The sequence below is a fragment of the Motacilla alba genome, chromosome 19 (genome assembly GCF_015832195.1).
Source record: "Motacilla alba alba isolate MOTALB_02 chromosome 19, Motacilla_alba_V1.0_pri, whole genome shotgun sequence".
Classification (NCBI taxonomy): domain Eukaryota; kingdom Metazoa; phylum Chordata; class Aves; order Passeriformes; family Motacillidae; genus Motacilla; species Motacilla alba.
In genome coordinates, this window is record NC_052034.1 from 9,988,355 (window position 1) to 10,008,794 (window position 20,440).

The window sequence follows — 20,440 nt, forward strand, 5'->3', positions numbered from 1 at the left end:
AACCCCCTCCCTCTGAATTATTATAATTTTGAAATTAAGGGGCTCTCAGGCAAAGACATGAGAGCAGGAATAACAGGTCTTTATTAGGAAAACTGAAAATACCGATGCAATAGTATAAACAAAAAAAAACCCAACCCTAAACAAACCACTGCCAGAGTGAGAACAGGCCCTGACCCCCTGTGTGTCAGGGGGGTGGCAGCAGTGCCATTCCATGGTGGCTCAGCCCTCCTGCAGTGCCAGCTGTGCTTCTGCTGGAGCAGGGATCCTGCACAAGGGGGGAGTTTTCCTCTGCAGCTCCAGGGCTGCTGGAGATGGGCCTGCTCTTCCTCTGGCAATGCAGGGCAGCAGAAAGCTGCTCCTCTGGGAATGCAGGGGGCAGAGGCTGCTGTGCTGTTCCAGGCTCAGATTGGATCCAGGCAGGAATGCTTGGCTCCTGCCCTGGGCAGAGCATCTCCCCATGGATGATGGAATTGGATCAGCCATGCAGGGACACTCAGTGGCCATGGACAGCAGAGATCTCCTGGAGGGAGGATTGGCTGTGGGAGAGAGAAAGAAAAAACTGCCCCATGACCAGCAGAGAACTGCCCCAGCTCTGACAGATGGGGATAGAGTGCACCCCACTGCTAAATCTTTCAGCCTAAGACAGGACGGAGCAGTGGATGTTTCTGTGCTTGCAGGTGGGCTGATGTCCATGGTGGAGTTACTTTCCTTGGCACCAGGTGGTTCCATTTCCCTGCAGCCCCATTTCCCAGCTCGTGTAGGTAACAAAACAGTTTGTAATAGATAACATAAGTCATTGCAGCTAGCAGCTGGGCTTTTTAATGGAGCAACAGGTCCATTGGATTCGAGTTCCTTGGACTTGCCCTTCAGGGAAGATCGATAGGGACAGATAGAGAACAAGAGGCAGGATTGAAATTGAACCTTTTGGCATTTTCAGTAGCATTTCTCTCTGCAAATCTTGCTGGGAAGCAGCTTGTACAACAGCAGAGATCAAACCTTCCAGTCCTGAATAAACAGGGATGCTGTGCTCTGAAGGAGGCTCCAGTTCCTCAGAGGATGCCTGAGTGTGTGTGGGAGGAGAGCCATGGGGTGCAGGAGAGAAGGGAGTCTCCAGGCTGCAGGGCAGTGTTGCATTGGAGTGAATTCCTGGTTGTGCAGCCCCTGTGGATCCACCAGTGGAATCCTCAGGGGTGCAGGCCTGAAGGAATGCTCCTCTAGGCAGGGAGCACGAGGGGAGCTGGGGGCCACTGCTCTGTTCCCATCCTGGCTCCTGACCTCTTTACATCCAGAGTCCCAGTTTCTGAGCACCAGGCTGGTTATCCTGGCTCAGGCTCTTGTGGATGTTGTCACTGTCAGCCCTGTGACAGCAGCACTGTGGCCCTGTGCCAGGCAGGGGTGGCAATGACAGCGACTCCCTGAGCTGGAGGTGCTCTGTCCCTGCTGTAGTTTGTGTGGAGTCCTGGGGGGAGCAGATCCAAGGGCCAGGCTGCCCCTGTGTGTGACAGCTGCTCTCGGCTGCTGTCCCTTGGTGCAAGTCACAAACCCCTGGCGTTCTGTTCCAGGCCTCCCGACCTTCCTGGTGTCGCTGGGACCTGCTGTGAAGGGGCATCAGCTGGGCAGGAAACACTTCCTGAGCTGACAGGACAGGTGAACAGCTTCAAGCTCAGCAGCAGCTCTGCAGGTCCTGAGGCTGGAGCTGGGTGTTCTGACAGTGCAGGGCACTCAGTGACTGCTGACCGAGGGAAACGTGGGGTAAAATCAGGGATAACTTCACCTGACTTGGATTGGGATGAGATTCGTGAGTCAGTGATGGTTTCCAGAGGTTTGAACACATCTGGTCCCACAGGATCAGCATCCCCAGGAGCAGAGGAGCTGTGCAGACACTGGGGTTGCCGCTGATGCTTCTCCACACAGCCACATCAGCCCTACTCATTAACCCAGGCCAGGGCTCACAGGATGCTGGAACAGGAGTTTCTCAGAGAATTTAATTGTCCAAGGCCAGGTTGGACAGGGCTTGGAGCACCCTGGGCTATGGAGGGTGTCCTTGCTCATGGCAGGGGTGGAATGAGATGAACTTTATCCCAAATGATTCTGGGATTCCTGGAGACTGGCATTGCACTTTTGGTACCCGACACTGGATTTTCCACTCCTGCACTTCTGGGTGCTCTGGGAAATGAAATACAGAGTCCATCCCTCTGAGTGCCAGGGATGTGTCTGATCGTACCAGAACAGTGCTGTGCTCTGTGCCCTCTCCCCAGAGCTGCAGCACAGCTCAGAAGGGTGAGGCTGGCCCAGCCCAGTGCTGGGGTGCAGCCATCCTCTCCATTAGGGCTGCTCAGGCAGGGAGGAAATGTCAAAAGCTGCGTGCTGTGGGCTGAGCCTGAGCGGAGCAGAGGCAGGGAGCAAACCTGGGAATCTCAGTGAGGCTGTGCAGGAAAGCCTTGGTGGAGAGAGGGCCTGGCACTGCATTTCCCACTGCTGGGCACTGCTTGTGTCCCTGAGTGCTGCTCCAGGTGGGCAGGACAGGGCCCTTGGGGACACCTGTGTCCCAGCTGTGGGCAGGACAGGGCCCCTGGGGACACCTGTGTCCCAGCTGTGGGCAGGACAGGGCCCCTGGGGACACCTGTGTCCCAGCTGTCTCTGCCAGTGAGCAGGGTCAGAGAGGTGCCAACCACGGGCACCTCCCACACGCCTGGTGCCATTGCACAGGTGCTGCTCTGGCCCTGTGCTCCCCCCGGGTCACTCTGCCCCTGCTGGCACCCAGGACACAGCAGGGGAGTGGCTGTGGCTGCCTGGGGACATTCTGAAGAGCTGCTGGCACACACTGGGATGGGCACAGGGGGCTCTCAGGGCTGACCCTGTGCTGCCTGTGAGCTGTGACATTACAACTCCTCTGTTTCACTGGAGCTTCACTCTGCTTTGAGCTGCTCAGACAATTCCCCAGGGGAGTTCTCACGTTTTCCTTCCACTGAGACTCCACCTCCAATGTGAAAGTTGTTTTAATCACTCTGTGGTGCTGCAGTGGTCTGCTGCTTTGCTGACTTACCTGCTGCCAAAGCCACGTGAGATGCCAAGTGCTGTGCTTGTGGGGCTTCATCTGTCAAAAAAATCGGTGTCTTCGTCTCCTTAAAACCATTTGGGAGAGTTGTTGTCTCCATAAAATCCTGGTTTTGCTCTGAGTGGCTCAGCATGAAATGGAAGTTGCTGAGTTATGAATGTGTGTGATGCAGATGCTTTGAATTGAGGAAGGGGCTCATTTGCTTTATTCTTTTATTCCCACTTCAGCATAAAAGAGAAAGGAGACTTTGGGGAAATGGAGATGTGAGGGGAAGCATCCCAGAAAGGCAGTGTGGAGAAAGCACATTTGCTGTGCCTGGAAGGAGGCGTGGCAGGGAAGGGAACAGATAATCCTTTTCCTTTGAAGATTTCAAAGCAGATGAGACTTGCTGTTTACTCCTTTGCTCTCCATTGTGTGTTTCCTTCATGTGGGACCCCACGTGTGCTTGTGTGTCTCGAGGATTTTACCATGCCGATGATTAATGGTGACTTTTTTTTCCCCTCTTTATTTTTATTCCGGAAGAGAGAGTGCAGTGAAGGGTAGTAGACTATAATTTAAGGTCACGGATCATATCTTCATTTTCTGCAGTCCTGAAGCCTCACAGGGATGAAAGATACTCTCAGGAGCTGCTTTCATGGAGTTGAGAGTTTGTGTTGGTGCCCAGTGGCTTTGCTGAGCTTTCAGAGCTCCTTTCTCCAGCAGACCTTTGTGCACTGGGCTGGTGCAACACGCACTGAAAGGACTGAGGCTCCTCTGGCAGAGAACTGGCACTTTTCCAAAGGGTTGGAAAAACACACTGGTGTTTATGCTTTATTGTAACCTTCCATCTGCTTCTACCTTCAAAGCCCTCTGGGTCTTTCATGCTCAGATCTTGTACTCTGGAGGATTTCTGTGCTGGTGGTGGCTGGGGGCTGCAGGTCCCTGAGGGTCTCAGACACTGCACACACAGGCCTGGGAAAGCAGCACAGGCAAATGAGCTGCAGTGAACACGAGATACGTGGTGGGAGGATCTTCTGAACAAAGCCAGAATCCCTTTCAGCCCCTCACAAAAGCAAGGGGAATTTCAATTTTTCTGGTGGCAAAAAAAACCAGCAAGTGCCAAGGCTGTAATGGTGAGGCTGAATGAAGAGGGCAGTGATGCTGAGACATGATTTTGATGTAGTTTGAGTCACTTTGGGTGGGTTTTGCAGCTTTTCTAGCAGTGCTTTCAGCTCAAACCTCCATCAGGAGTTCAGAGTGCTGCTGTTTGCTGGCCATGGCTGACGTCTTTTTATCTTTGGGTTCAGTTCCATTTCTTTTAGTGCAGAGGACTGTAAGTGTTTGAGGTGGCCCATGGGCTCTTCAGTGACCCAACAGCAGAGTTCTGGGCCACCTTGAACCTCCCCTGTGTGGGTTGTGCTCGGTCCATCTTGTGCGGACCAGTGTTGCTCGAGCCCAGGTGATTGTGTCCCTCAGTGGGTGCAGGGGTGTTCCCCAATGACCCTGCTCCAGTCCCTCCCCAGGGTGGGTTTGTTCCAGCTGGGAGCTGTGTCCCTGTCCCACGGGCTGTGTGTCCTTGTCCCCAGAGGAGCTGAAGGCGCCGCTGGAGGAGTACGTCAACAAACGCTACCCGGGGCTGGTCAAGGTGGTGAGGAACCAGAAGAGGGAAGGGCTGATCCGGGCCCGCATCGAGGGCTGGAAAGCTGCCACAGGCCAGGTCACCGGCTTCTTTGATGCCCACGTGGAGTTCACTGCTGGCTGGTAGGTGCTCAGGGGCTTGCTCAGAGCGGGGCAAACACCAGGGGAGCTCCTCTCCTTTTGTGTCCCTACAGAATGACACACAGGCCCTCTTGCTTGTTAATCCTTCTCCAGGATTCCTTCTGCATTGAATGGCATGGTGGGAATGTACAAGGAGAACTTTTCCTTGCCCTTGCTCCTTGAAATCTTTCTCTATTCCTTCCCTTCGTGCGTGCACTTTCCCTGCTCCCTGTTTATGTTTTTCAGGATGATTTCCCATTCCCTTAGCCTTAAGTAATTTCTGCAAGTTGAAAAAAGCCCAGGCAGCAAGGGAATGTAGGAGAAAGTGTTTCCCACTGCTGTGCCCATTGCTGGATCCCAGAGGGGAAGGCTCAGAGGCTTTGGATTGATTTGTTTTCTCTGCTGCTGGGAATAAGAGCAGAGGTGCAGAAGCAGCAAAAGGTGTTTCATAAGGATTTTTTTCAGAGAGGTTTAGAACATTTGAGCTCAAATGGCTTAAGTTTGAATCTTTGTCATGACAGAAGCCTGAAAGAGATTTTTTTTTCCTTTAACTAAGTGTAAAGAGTAAATGGTCCGTGTTTAGAAAAGTGGAGTTGGAAGAAGCTAAACTTGTGTTGAATTTGAACACAGTGACAGCCACAAAACCCCCTATTTGCAGCTGTTAAAGGCAGAGTTGTGCACAGCTATTGAATCCTTTCTAATGACAGTGCAGCTGAAGGGGGTATTTTAGGAGCTGTTTGTTATGTTGGGATCTTTATTCCCAGTTGAACATTCCTCTCTCTGGTCACTAAATCCTCACACCTGATTCACTGCAGAGCTCCCACTGACTGAGCTCTTGAAGCTCTTTCCTAGGGGTAGAGGGGAGGCATTTCTGCAGTGGGCTTGACTCTCCCTGAGTTTCCCACCTGCTGCTGTTACTGGGGGCACTGGGAGTGCCAGTTCCCCCAAATTCCCCCTGGTGTGGGGACTGACCCTGGGGCACTCGCTGGTTCCGGAGCTGCTGAGGTGATGCTCAGCACACCCCTGGCTCTGAACACGTCCCAGAGATGAATTTTTTAGCTATAGAGTCATCAAACTGCATCCCAAGGGAAAAAAGACCCTTCAAACAGTCCTGCTTTATAGAATGTACCCTGTTCTGCCCAGGGTTTTGGGATCTGGGGGAGGTCTGGACTAGTTCAGGCATGGTTTGAGCCAAGCACACCCTTCCTGGCCTTGCTTTACACAAGGGAAGGTTTCCAGCCTGTGAACCAGGTTTGTATCCAGCACAAGGAGGACATGGACCTGGAGTGGGTCCAGAGGAGGAACATGAAGGGCTGGAGCACTTGTGCTGTGAGGACAAGCTGAGAGAGTTGGAGTTGTTCAGCTGGAGAGGAGAAGGCTCTGAGTGGATTCCAGAACCAAAGAGAGCTCCCAGGAGAGCTGCAGAGGGACTGGGGACAAGGGATGGAGGGACAGGACACAGGGAATGGCTCCCACTGCCAAAGGGCAGGGATGGATGGGATGCTGGGGAGGAACTGAGTGCAGCTGCAGTGAACTGAGGCTTTCTCTGTGCTTTGCCCCTTCCCCCAGGGCAGAGCCCGTGCTCTCCCGGATCCAGGAGAACAGGAAGAGGGTGATCCTGCCCTCCATCGACAACATCAAGCAGGACAACTTCGAGGTGCAGCGCTACGAGAACTCGGCCCACGGCTACAGCTGGGAGCTGTGGTGCATGTACATCAGCCCCCCCAAGGACTGGTGGGACGCCGGGGACCCCTCCCTGCCCATCAGGTACGGCCAGGCTGGGGACATTCACTGCCCTGGGCTGGGGACATTCACTGCCCAGGGCTGGGCACCCACTGAGCAGGGATAGGGACATTCACTGCCCAGGGCTGGGGACATTCACTGACCAGGGCTGGGCACCCACTGAGCAGGGGTGGGGACATTCACTGCCCAGAGCTGGGGACATTCACTGACCAGGGCTGGGGACATTCACTGCCCAGGGCTGGGCACCCACTGAGCAGCACCAGGGAGGGCAGGGAGGCATCCAGCTGCTGAGGGAGCCTGTGGGAGAGCTGGACAGGGACACACAGCACCCTGGAGTGGCAGGGGAAAGGGGAATGGCTTCAGACAGCGCAGGGATAGGTGGGATACTGGAAGGAATTGTTCCTGTGAGGGTGGGCAGGCCCTGGCACAGGGTGCCCAGAGCAGCTGGGGCTGCCCCTGGATCCCTGGCAGTGCCCAAGGCCAGGCTGGACACTGGGGCTGGGAGCAGCCTGGGACAGTGGAAGGTGTCCCTGCCATGGCAGGGGTGGCACTGGATGGGCTTTGAGGTCCCTTCCCACCCTAACCATTCCATGCTTCTATGAAAATGCAGGAAGATGAAGTGAGGAAGCCACTTGGAGAGGTAGGGACAATGTCACAACCCCCACCAGCTCTGTGACATGGGCCAGGGAGGGTTTGGAAGGGTGCAGGGATTTGGAAAAGGGTGTTGGTATCAAACCTACTGGGGAAGTGCAGGAGCTGTGCAGATCTGTCCAGGCTTGTGTGGAAGTGCAGGTGACAAAGTGGCTTTGCCTCAGTTCCAGTGTCCAGTTTGTGCAAACCAGGAGGAATGAGGAGATGGTTCCCATGTGATGGACTGAGGGTGAGTCCATGGAACACAGCACTGCGTTCTCCTCAATGCAGAGTCCCTCCACCCAGGGCAAGCTTTGGAAAAATGTGTCTCAGGCTGTTGTAACACTCCAGCTGAAGGGTTGGCAGCTCTGAAATGTGCTCCAGCCCTGCCAGGCTTCAGGGGTGGGATGAGCCCAAAGCAAGAGCAGGAGGGGAGGCTGTGGGTGGGAGGTGGGGCTGCTGTGTGTGCACAGCTCAGAGGTTTTCCCTTCACAGCCCCCAAATATCACAGTGATACTCTGATCAGCAGTGGTGTCTGGCCAGGTGGGTGGGATCCACCTGGATCCTGACATGGTTTGTCTGGAGAAGCCTTGTCCTCAGGCACAGAGCAGCTGTATGAGTGCAGATCCCTGCCTGGTGGAAATCCTGAACCCAAACAACTCTGTTTTGGTCGCTGACATAATCCCTGGAAGCTGAAATTAGATCTGTTTCCATTCACACAGAGACTTCTTGTTACTCCTTTGGCTCCCTTGTCCCAGGCAGCACATTCAGCCCTCAGTGGAGGAATTAGTTTAGTTTGGAGTCAGCTTATTCTGGACAGGAGTCAGGGCTTTGACAAATAAACAGTTATTTTAACCAAATTCATGCTGCTGGACTTCTTAAAGGAGGGCTGGGCCATGCAGAAGGCAAAGCTGAGGAATCCAAGAGCCTTTGCAGGTGAAGTGTGAGCAGAGTGGTGCTGGCAGCTCCTGCTGGAGCCTCTGGAGGGTGATAAAAGTGGATCAACACTGCTGGGATAAACCTCTCTCAGCCAGTAAATATAAAAGGGCAGAAAGAACAAACTCTTATTAAACTAAAGTGGTGCAATTGGGAGATACTGGAAAGCTTTGGCACAGGGAGTGTCCCCTGTGATTGTGACACCACCCTGGGAGCTGGCTGGGCTTCAACACCTCTCACTGGAGGTGATTGAGGAAACTGGACCCCCAATATGACATTTAAAGGTCTGGTAACACCTTCTGCTCTGTTGTGCTCACAGAATGGGGTCTGAGTCTGTCATGCACTTAGGGGATGGTTAAGGACAAGATGGGGCAGAGCCACGTGGGGAGGGACAGCTTTGGTTTGGGGAAGGTGTGTGATGGCAGGGGAGGTGAGGTTTGGTTGGTTTTTGGGAGGTGTGTGATGGCAGGGGAGGTGAGGTTTGGTTGGTTTTTGGGAGGTGTTTGATGTGAGGGCAGGTGAGAAGGCAGAGGGTGGCGAGCTGAGGAGTTTCTGAGCTGAGGAAACTGCTGTGGGGAGCTGGAGGGTTGGGTGCTTGTGAAGAGATGGAGGGGGGAGGTCAGAACCTACACCAGGAGGATTTTGGTTCTTTAGGATGTGTTTCCCCAGGCTCCCCAGCATGAACCAGTTTAGGGGTTACCAATGAGCCAGGAGTAAATGGGGTCACAGGGATGTTGGACACTTCTCACAGCTCCACATCTCACAGCGCATTTCTTTTCTTGCTTTGGTGCTGAGAGCCAGAGGTGCTGCCTGGGGGTGGATCTGCTGCTGATGTGCAGCTGTAGAAGGGAAGGGTTTGCTCTGGGAGCTGGCTCCTGCTGGCCAGTACCTCCTGTTAGGTTGTTCTGGTGTTTGTTTTATCTTAAAATAATGTTGGGATGGTGCTAAAATCTGGGCAGGGCATTGAGCATCACATCTCTGCATTTCAGCTGATGGCAAACACTAGCAGGAGGAGCTGGGAGAGGATTTTATTGGGGTTCCCACAACCTTGGAGCAGGGGATGCCCCATTATCCCCAGCCAGGCAATCCCAGGGAGCTGCCCCTCTGCTCTGAGCACTGCTGAGTGGAAGGAAAATGAAAAAGAGATCAGAGCAGGGTTCTGGAGACACCTTTGTTAAAGGCATCTGAAATGTGGATTCTGCTGCTGAGGCCCTGGGGCTTTGAGGGAGCCAGAGGGAAGGACACAGCCCTGAGACACCCAGGAAGCTCCCAGCCACGTTAAATAAAAAACAACATGCAAAACCACTGAAATAACATTTTCATGTTAAACCACTGAAATAACAGTGCCAGCAGGCACTGGGGGAGGATCAGGAGGAAGATAAATGGGCAGTGTCCCCAACAGGAAGCTAATGACACGTGCTGTCCTGTTGTGTACCCACACACGGAGCAGAAATAATGACTGCAGTTATTTCTTTGTCACATCATGCTCTGAAAATCCTGCACTTGGTAGCAATGTTTGCATGGAAGGGATACACTGCCATGCTCCATGTAATTATGGATGGGATTAGAGGAAATTTGGAAATTATACATACAGAGGTACATTAGTTTTTAAGACATACTTTAGGATAAAAGGGTGGGAGTGGAGTAAAGCAGTTTATTCCCTATTTTTGGGTTTACTCTTGGTGCATGGGGATTGTGGCAGCCCCAGGAGGAATTCCCTGCCCACCAGAGCTGCTCCAGTCCTGTGAGCCCAGAGGTGACCAAATACAGTCAGTGGGGACTGGAGACAGAATATGGGAATGCTTTGGGGCAGATTTTTCTCCTGGCTAATTCCCAGACAGGATTATCCAGGCAGAGAGCTGATGGCCTCTTTGAAATGAAATTTGTCTAAAATATTGCCCAGTCTCAAACTGGCTCCAGGCTCCTGCTTTATCCATAATATCCTGCAAGAAATAGCCTCCCTTAATCCCTGGGAGAAATGCTGCTGTAATACCTGGGGTCTGCAATACATCAGCTGTTGTATTTTTGTCACCTTAACATTTAAAATACTGATACACCAAAGATCCCCCCAATCTCAGCACTAGCTGGGCCTGGTTTCACAGCCAGGCTTTCCTTGCCAGGCTCTGCCTGCCTCTGTGCAGGAGATAAAGCTGTGATTACAGGGTAATGGATCATGTCTGAATTAGCTCTGCCAGAAGAGGTAGACAGAAAATGACATTTAAAATGGTCATCACAGAGATCCTGATGTCCAGCAGAGTGAGCTCCTGCAGAGCTGCTGGGATTTCCTGGTGCTGAGCTGTGTTAGGACGGCATCTGTTCCTGCATTCCATGCCTGGATGGGCTTTGCTGTGGAGATGCAGCCAGGATTTATCCAGATATTAATGACAGGCATTGATCAGAGTTTGCTGAGGGTCCAGAAAACCTCTGAGTCTGCAAAAAAAAAAATGGAAGAAAGCAGATGCTTTCAGAGTCCTGTGGGAAATCCAAGTGAGATCTCTGGAGATGCTGTGAAACAGCAGATTGATGACCTGGTCCTGGGGTATCCCACGGTGGGATCCAGCTTTTAGGCATCTCCAGCAGTGATTTGTTTCCCACTGACACTGACAGAACGTGAGCTTTTTTGAGGTTCATTGAGGTCTGGAGCCTGTTGTTTCACTGGTGTGAACCCCAGAGCCAGCAGCTCCTCCTGCCTGGCCTTGTTTGATTGTGTCACACCAGCTTTGGTCAAAAAGCTGCTGAGATCAGGGAGGTTGATGGCTGCATGTGCTGATGGTGCTTCAGGGGCAGCCCCAGGATTTGTAATTACAAGTGTGAGGTGTTGATGGCTCCAGGAAAACAATGAATGCTCTCCTGCCCTGGGTCTCATTGAGGAACCTCAGGATTCACAGAATCACAGAATCACCCGGTGGGAAGAGACCTTCAACATCACTGAGTCCAACCCAGCCCCAACACCTCGACTGAGCCATGGCACCCAGAGCCACATGCAGGCTCTGTTAAACTCATCCAGGGAGTGAACTCTGAGCAGCCCTGGGGCTGAGGGACACCCAGCTGAGCAGGGAAATGGGCTGCACACATGTTCTGCTGGCAGGAATTGTCAGACCTGAGCTCTGCAGCCTGGTCCTGCCGTCGCTGCGCTCACAGAGCCCCTGGGGCTGCAAAAGCTCTCCCAGAGCCTCAGGTCCAGCCCTGAGCAGGTGCTGCCGTGCCCCACACTGGGAGATGCCCCATCCAGTCCTTTTCTGAGCACCTCAGGGGTGCTGACTCCAGCACTACCGCGGATGGACTGGATTATTTACAAGAGATTGACTTTCCTGACTCTCTCTGGGTGTTCTCCACGTGTGGCTGTGCAGAGCAGTGGGGGCAGAGGCTGCAAGGCTCCCGCAGTGAGCAGCCCCCAGAAGGGGTTGGGGCTCCAGAGGTGACAGGAAGCCTCTTCCCAAGCCTGCCAGGCATGGCTGCAGCTGGGAGCCGGCTTGTTAGAACCCTAAATACTAAAAATTTTAAACTTTCTGTACTAAGAAATTCTAACCCCCCAAAACCCCACTACATTTAACCTAAAAATCATAAAAAGCCTCCTAAAACTAAGTAATAAAACTGAAATTATAAGTATCTAATTTGATTAAAAATATATATCATGTAATAAAAACCTTAACATTTAAAGTTTTAAAATATAATAATATATATGTAAAACAAAGTAAAAATTTTAAACCAGAACCTAATCCTTCTTCACCTTCTTTATAAATAATACTATATAAATAAACAAAATCTACATTACAAAACATCAGTAATTAATTATTAAGTTAAAAAGAAAAGTAATTTAAATATAATTAAATACTATATCTATTTAATTATTATAATTAGTTTTATATTTAATAAATATTAAATACAATTAAATATTCTTAATTAAATAATTTTTCCTTAAATACTTATAAGTTTACAAAACTATTTTATATAGTTTTATACAAAATACAAAACTGTTTTATAACTTATTAATAAAGTACTATAAAACTCACAATTTCTAAAACTATAATATAAACAAAAATAATAAACATCTAAATCTAAACACAAAATACCATCTCAAACACCTTCAATCTCAACCCTAACAAAACCAAAAAGAAGTTAAAAAACCAACACCAGCTTTTAGGTTAAAGTGGACTTTGGACAGGGCTACGCTGCAGATATTTTATGTGGCACTTCATCTTTACTGCTGCTGGAAGACAAAAGCTCATTTAATTAGAATTAAGATCATTGTGAGGAGGAAATGGGGTTTGAGAGTTATGGATTGTGAAAGAATAGAAGGGCTGATAGGTTTGGGGTTTTTTATAAAGATGAAAATAATGTTAATTAACTCACCCAATTACCTGCTGCCTCAGCCTCACAAATGTTAATTTGTGAGCCTCAGAAATGTGAATTTGCTCTTGCAGTGTACTCAGGAAAAAGCAGACTTCATCCCAGGTGTGGGAATGATGCAGGGGTGGAGATGGGACAAACAGAGGGGGTTTAGGTTACTGAATGTGGCCCAGGGGTGAAGATTCTGCTGTAACAAGACATTTGTGTTTAATTAAAGTGTTCCTCAGTCCCAGAGCTCAGGTGGTGCTGAGCTGGCTCTCTCTGGTGACTGGGTTTTCATTTGGGGTGGGATCATTATTATATTTATTTATTCATTCCAGAAACCACTAGCTATTGATTTTTCCATGGGGCTTCCTGCAGCCCTCATCCCATGATGGCATTCAAAAGCCCAAAGACTCGGTGCTTGTTTAATTTTAATTAAATAAATGCAGTTTCTTCCCTCTTTTAGTCCAACCTCTGAGACTTCTTTCAGGCCACTGTAACAGCCTGAAACTTCTGTGCACACAGGATTTGCACAGACTCTGGAATAGCCAGAGGAACAGAGCTCTTGGGAATAACCTCTGTTGCCATAAAATTATGGAAGAGGATCTTCATGGCTGGGACAGGACGTTCCTGTGGCACATCCCCACCCTTGCAGGGTTAGCAGGGTGCACATCAGGCCCTCAGTAACAGATTTAGACAGGTTTGCTCAAACTCTTATAAATAATTTCACCACCACAGGAGTGCTCAAAGTGGCAGGAGGCACCTCAGGGATGGTGCAAACTGTTGGACACAGGTGTGAGGAAAAGGCAGAATTTTAATGATATTTCCTGGGTTTCTGTGGGTTTGTTTTGAAAAAAGTCTTGAGCCGTTTGTACAAAATGATGAATATTTTTTAAAATTTATTCTTTCTGGCTTTAACATCTCCAAACTGCAGGAAGATTCCTGTTTCTGTGTGAAGATGGTTTAAAATATTCTCACTCGTCTGGCATTTGGAAGTTGAGGGGAAGATTTCCATAGGAGCCAAATGTGGGGTGGTGAAATGAGAATTTGTTTTTGGAAACCTCACCTGGAATGTGTGAGAAGATGCTGGTGTCAGGTGTTTGCTGGGATGAGATGGGATAATGGGATTGGTGGGAATGTCCCAACAGCTGCAGGAGGCTCATGGAGCTCTTCAATGGCTACATATAAAATTTAAATAGATAAAATTTAAATCAAACAGGAAGATAAATTGTTGGCATTGGTCATCAGGCTCTGAAGCTGCTCTCCTTGAGCAGGTCAAGGAGACCAAAGCTCTGTGTTGGCCACCCAAATGCTTCATCTCCCTTGAAGTCTGGTTCTCCTCCATCCCTGCACTGGCTGCAGTTCCATGTCAGGGCTCGGCATCATTTCCACCAAAATCCCTGGAGCCCCAAAGGACTTTGGGCCAGACCCTGGTGCAGCATAAGAACAACATGGATTTGTCCAAGGCCAGGCTGGACAGGGCCTGGAGCAGCCTGGGCTAGAGGAAGGTGTCCCTGCCCATGGGAGGGGTGGCACTGGATGGATTTTAAGTCCCTTCCAACCCAAACCCTCCTGGGATTCTGTGGCTCTTCCCCAGGCAAAGTTTGGTTGGTGCTTCTGGAAAGAGCTGCTGCAAACACCTTGTGATGCAAACGCCTCATTGTGCAAATCAGAGCCATCCATCCCTAGCTCCTGGAGACTTGTGCTTCCACGGATGTGAAGCTGAAACCTAAGGTTTGCTCACTCCTGGCTGGCATGGATAATGAAGGTTTCTGAAAACCTGAAAACAAATAACAGGAGAATCGCAGGATCACAGAATAATTGGGGTTGGAAGGGACCTTAAAGCTCATCTCATTCCAGCCCCTGTCATGGGCAAGGACACCTTCCACTATTCCAGGCTCCTCCAAGCTCTGTTCAACCTGGCCTTGTAGAGGAGAAATTGAGGGATTTTTTTTTTTTTTTTGTTTAATTAGTGTCAGTCTTGTTTGGGCTCAGAATGTAGGAGAGGGAAGATTTAGGTCAGAATCACGACCTCAATAACTTTGTCATCCAGCTCCAGATTAAATTAAAGCCATCAAGTGCTTTATCAGCTTCTAAAGTACTCCAGCAAGAACCTCTTCAGTGTTCTCAGTTTGGGCTTTCCTTTTAATGCTGAGGGGTTTTTGGGGATGATTTGAGGCCACGTAATAAAAATTTTAATTGACTTTCTCAATTTTTATGTTAACGGTAGTGGGAGGAGTGATCCTCAACTGACTGCACAAAGTGACTTTCACTTCCTGGTGTGTTAATTTGAAGCTCTTAAACTTCCCAGAGATTCCCTGTGGTGTGAGAAAGCTGCCATGGACATGTAGGAGCTCGGGTTGCTGCTGTTGGGCCTCTTTATGAGGAATTCTTCATCTGCTGGTTTTTAATGTCGCCTAATTTAGCGCCAAGTGTAAAAAAAGGCTCTGTAATACTTTGTGATGGTGTCAGGTTTTACAAGATGGGCAGATTGATGTCACTGCCTGGGGAGCCTGTGCTGAGGGTGCACCTGAGGCTGGTGCCCCTGGAGCTGGCTGGCAGCAGCCCAGGGATGAGCAAGCTCCCCGTGGATGTCAGTGCTGGAGCTCGTTTCAGGTCTCTAGTATTGGAGGATTCCCCTTGAGATTGGCTGCATCCAGAGCAGGAGATCCAAACCTTGCTGAAACCTGGCAAGGTCCCCACCCAGCCCCAGGGTTTGGGAGAGGGCCCAAGGCTGTGTGATTCTCTGTGAATTAGGGAAAAGCTTTTGGAGTGGAGGATCTGTGTTTGTGCAGCTTCCCAGGGTCATGGGCAGAGCTGTCATCAGAACCACCATGGTGTTGCCACAGGGACAGCAGAGGGACCTGGATGGGCTCGTGCCTGGCTGCTTTGGCCATGTGACCTTGAAAAAGCAGTGTTTGAGCCTCTTTGATTGGGACATCTGGGGCATGGAGTGGGATTTGGGTTCAGTATTAAATACCTGCCCCAGAGAAGGCTGTGCCTTTCCTGGAACGGGACAGACCCACCCTTGGGTGCTGAGCCTTCAGGCCAGCTTGGTGCAGATGGAACCCCCTGGAGCCTTCCCCAGCCTTGGGTGGGACTTCTCATCACCAAAACATTTCCCTGCTTTGCCTGAGAAGGGGCTGTCTGGGGTCAGGAAAGTAATTTGGGGGTTCCTTGGCTGTTCCATGATTCTTGGATGAAAATAAATGCAGGCAGTCTTCCTTTGCTCTTTGCTGATGGTGCAAATGCCATCATCGTTCTGGGAATCAGGGGACAATTTTTAAAGGTTTTAAGGGTGTGATTGTCCTGCTCTGCTCTGCTCTGCTCTGGGGGCAGTTTGGGGCAGATCCAGAGTCACTGGAGACCATCCAAAGGAGGGACAGGGAGATGGGGAAGGCCTGGAGGGGTGGGGTTGTTGGGATGCCTGTGCAGGGCCAGGAGTTGGATCCATGATCCTGTGGATCCCTTCCAGCCCAGCATATCCTGTGACCCTACAAAACCATTATTCTTGGCCAAATCAAGTGTTACTGCCTAAAGTTAAAACTTAAAGTCATCCTTCAAGCACTGGTCAAGCCCAGCTTCTCCCTGAAGGGCCTTGAAAACTGGGCAGGGACATTGAGCCTCTGGCCTGTCCCTTCAGGAGAACAGAGTTACAGGCAAGGGAGCAAATTCTCCTTCCTGAAGAGAGCCATAGTTTATTGGTAGAAAATGTTCATGTAATCCATTTTTATGAAGAAAACCACGCTGGCTATACTGGAAGCGTTTGCTTTTGTACTTTTAGAGCTTTGCATATGACAATTATTTTGATTAAAAAAGAAAAAAATATATGCTCCTGGTTGAAAAAATAAAAAATACTTGCACTGACAGAAGTTTAATCTGAGCCCAAGTCACAAAAACAGCCTTTATTGATGTCAGAGTTGCTTTAGAAATGGAAAGAGTAAACAGGATTTGGCCTTTAATTTGTGAAGGGTTTTGATTTTTCAGAGGCATTAAAGAGACAGAAAAGATGGGTATTGAATTATTTAACAATTGCTAGGAAAATTAAGCTTCAGAGAGCCTGTTTTCGCTGCAATAATCTTATTAATGAAAACAAAACAATCTGGGGCAGCACCAATATTCGGAGCTCATACCCTGCTGCTGAATTGTTTCCGAGTGGTCCATGAAGTGATTTTGGAAGTCAAAGCCAAGCTGAGCCTTTTCTGTGGTCTGTTCACACTTCCCAGGAGAAAGCTGCCGTTGATGGATTATCCAAATATATTTTCCCTCTAAATCCAAAGCGGAGAGGAAAAATATCTGAGGAGTTGTTGGGGGAATTTGGCTCTTTGAATTTTTTTTTCATTGGCAGATGGCTTTTAAGTGATTTATTGGCCAAAACCAATCAATTTTCATTAGAAAGCAAGTATTTAATGACTTTGGGGGTGGGGACTGAAAACAAAGAAGTGATAATCGAGCTGGGTGACGCAGCAGAGCAGCCCTTCATCAAACAGACTTTAAAGAGCGTTTGAGAGCCAGCGCTGAGGGCGATGATTTCCTTTCATGTGCACTTTCATTCACTGTCCTTTGCAGGCAGTGGTGCATAAATAGGCCTAGATTGAATTAAAGGAAAAATGGATCCCTGCTCTCATCCTCACGGGCTGCAGCAGTCGGTGCTGGATGCCCTGGGAGCTCCCAGCTGGCTCTGCCTTGGAGCACGGCAGGTTTTATCAACTCCCGCTCCCTCCCTGCCCTGAGTCCAGACCTGCTGCTTTCTCCTGGAGAGTCTGAACTAAATCCTGCTGAGGTTCCACCTTGGGATGCTCTCCTGGTGCTCCTGGAGTGTCTGCCCAGGGCAAACCCAGCCAGCCACAGCCACCTCCCTTCATCACAGCACAGGTTTGGAAATCTGGGGGAGAGCCGTTGGCAAAGTCCTGATGGTCCCTGAGACCCCACCTGCAGAGCTGCCCCAGCCCTGGCCCAGCACAGGCAGGAGCTGGAGCTGCTGCAGGAGCCCAGAGGAGGCTCCAGGATGAGCAGAGGGATGGAGCAGCTCTGCTGGGAGGAAAGGCTGGGACAGCTGGGAATGTTCACCTGGAGAGGAGAAGCTTTGGGGTGACTGAATTGTGACCTTGCAGGGCCTGAAGGAGCTCTGGGAGAGCTGGAGAGGGGACTTTGGACAAGGACATGGAGTGACAGGACAAGGCAGGTGGCATTAAACTGAGAGTGGCTTTAGATGGGATATTTGGATGGAATTCCTGGGTGTGAGGGAGGTGAGGCCCCGGCACAGGGTGCCCAGAGCAGCTGTGGCTGCCCCTGGATCCCTGGCAGTGCCCAAGGCCAGGCTGGACGGGGCTTGGAACAGCCTGGGACAGTGGAAGGGGGTGGAACGAGGTGATCTTTCAGTTTCCTCCCAACCTAAACCATCCATAACACCTGTGGGGGCACCCACCCTTTCCCCTCCTCACCTTTGGGGATGAACAACTCCGTGGCTGGGATTTGCTGCTTTCTGCAGCCAGACTGGTCCTTGGTGCAGTTACTGCTGGGCTCCTGCAAAGCACAGCTTGGGCACTGGCAGCCTGCACTGCTGCCAGGAAAGGTTTGGTGTTCCTATGGAAGTGAGGTAACCCAGGGACACATTTTAGTTGCCGGTTTTTGAGGCTCTAGATCCTGTCAGTGCCTGGAAATGATGTACTTGGGGCTGGCTCTGGGCTGCCTGTTCACAGAAGCCCATTTGTAGGAGCATCAGCCCTGCTCATCCTGAGGGGTTGGCAAGGTGCTGGCTCATCCCTGCTCCTACCTTCCCCACCAGGAGCCCCTCAGCTTTGCCTCGGGGCTGTGAACCCTGCTTGGAGAGGCCACGAGGTGGGGGGGGGGGTCCTCACAGCTCATTTCTGGGCTCTCCAAAGCAGACACCCTCTGTGCCTGCTGTGCTGAGAGGACCTGGCAGAGGCAATGTCTGTCCAGGGGAGCAGGCTGGGAGCAGCTCTGGCCGAGGTTGTGCCGTGATAGCTGAGGCAGCTCCAGAGCCCGTGTGGGTCCTGTGGTGCTTAATGAACACCGTGCTCACGTCCCTGGTGCCTTGTAGCTGCTCTGCTGCTCAGAAAACGAGCAGGTCCTTGCTAATGAGCACTCAGGTTGGGGCTGTTCTGAGCTGGGTCTGACTCCTGCTGGATTTGCTGTGATTAATGCCTGGGCACACTCAGCTCTGTGAGCCTGGCACACGGAGCACAGAAGTTGGGTGTGTGTGAGGGGGCTGGGTCTGCTCCGGGCTCATGTGCCCCGGGAGAGCAGCCCTGCAGCCCATCCCCTCCCTTCTTTAGGCCTGGTTTAAATTTGCAGCCGTTTGGGCATTAGTCCTGGCCTGGCGTGGCATTAACCCAGCACAGCCCACAGCTCTGGCTGACAGGGTGACATCCCTGCTGGACACCAGCCTGCTGTGTCCTTCCTCTCTGCACTCTCTGTGCTTTCTCTTTAGGAAAAAGAGAAAGGGGAAAAGAAAAGCCATGAAATATTTAGGTGAACATCTGTCAGCGTTTTTGCGTGCTGCCATAAGACCTCAGAGCTCTGTAGCTGCACCAAACTGCTCTGAATGGGAGAGCCAGGCTTAGGAGGAGGGTTTGGTGCTGGGAGGAGGGGGCACAGGGTGGGCCCCACATCCCGAGCAGCCCCACAGAGGGTCCTCACTGCTTGCAGAGAGGGAGGCTCAGGTTTGCTCTGTCAGTCCCTCCCAAAGTCACTGGTGGGGCTGTCTGGAACGAGCTCTTCCCTCTGCTGAGCAGGGATTGATGCCTGCAGAGGCACTGGCAGGGCTGGGGACAGCAGGGACCTGTGCCCTGCCCGTTGCCAGCACAGCTCTGTTCTCCTGGCCATTAGAGAAGCCCTCAGTCACAGCCAGGTGTGCACTCCGGATTGCTCCCTGGGCTCCCTGGTTAACACTGCTGCTCCTGCCAGGCCCTGGGAGGAAAGAGCAGCTGACAGCTTTCCCAGATTCTCCACAAATGGGATTTAATGGCCACGGTTCTGGCTTCTTTTTTAGGGGAAAGTTCTGGTTCTTTCCAATTGCAATGACAGAACTTCTTCTTAAGCTGTGGGAAGTCAGCTAAGGCAGGGGGCCAAGGAACTGTGAATTCCTCATGGTACAAACTCCATGCAGGCAGAACTAAAAACTTGGAGAACTTCAGGCTCCAGGGAAGGTGCCACATCAGATTTTGTAGCTGTGGCAGTCCTGAGTGGGACTGCAGTTGAACCATGAAATGTGTCAAAAACATTTGCTGCCAAAACAGAGGCGGAAGCAAAGGCTGGCTCTGAGAAGGGGTTTGGGGATGCAGCTTGATGCCTTTTGCTCCAAGTTTGGAGGAACTGGGAAGCTCCCTGTCAGGCTGTGTGCATGGAAGGGACAATAAAGGCAGATTGGGATGGAGTAGTTGATGCAGGAAAATGGGAGTATTAAAAACTGATCTTCCCTGCATGTGTTGGCATTTCCAAGATCAAATTGTTGGTTCTTCCAGTATCCCAGGCTGCTCCAGGCCCCATCCAGCCTGGCCTTGGACATGTCCAGGGATCCAGGGGCAGCCACAGCTTCTCTGGGTACCCTGTGCTAGGGCCTGCCCACCCTCCCAGGGAAGCATTTATTCCCTATCTTTAACCTAAATTTCTCCTCTGACAGTTTCTACCCATTCCCTCTTGTCCTGTCCCTCCAGTTTCTGGTGCAGGGTCTCTCTCTACCTTCCCTGTGTCCCCTCCAGACCCTGGCAGGTGCTGTGGGGTTCCCACACTACCTCCTGTTCTCCAGGTGAACAATCCCAGCTTTCCCAGCCTGTGTCCATGGGGAGCTGCTCCCGTCCCCCCATAAACCTCATACAGCACCTCCCCTGAGGTTCCCTGTCCTTCCCACAGAATTGGGATGTCTCAGTGCATTTCCTGCTCTTTCTTGGGAAAGGAAAGGGATGGGAACACTTCCTGGGAGCTGGATCAGCCCCGTGTTTAGGCTTATCTCTCTGCTTCAGTTGACAGCTGTGTGGGTAT

General features: G+C 51.0%; 1 protein-coding gene across 1 annotated transcript in view; it reads left to right on the top strand.

Annotated features, from left to right (window-relative positions):
* Window positions 1–20,440, top strand: part of GALNT17 (polypeptide N-acetylgalactosaminyltransferase 17) — a 210,257-nt gene that overhangs the window by 83,778 nt on the left and 106,039 nt on the right. Inside the window, exons 4-5 of the mRNA XM_038157887.1 lie at window positions 4,624–4,798; window positions 6,365–6,562. Of these exons, the coding sequence (XP_038013815.1) occupies window positions 4,624–4,798; window positions 6,365–6,562 (373 nt within the window). The remainder of the gene's footprint in view (window positions 1–4,623; window positions 4,799–6,364; window positions 6,563–20,440) is intronic.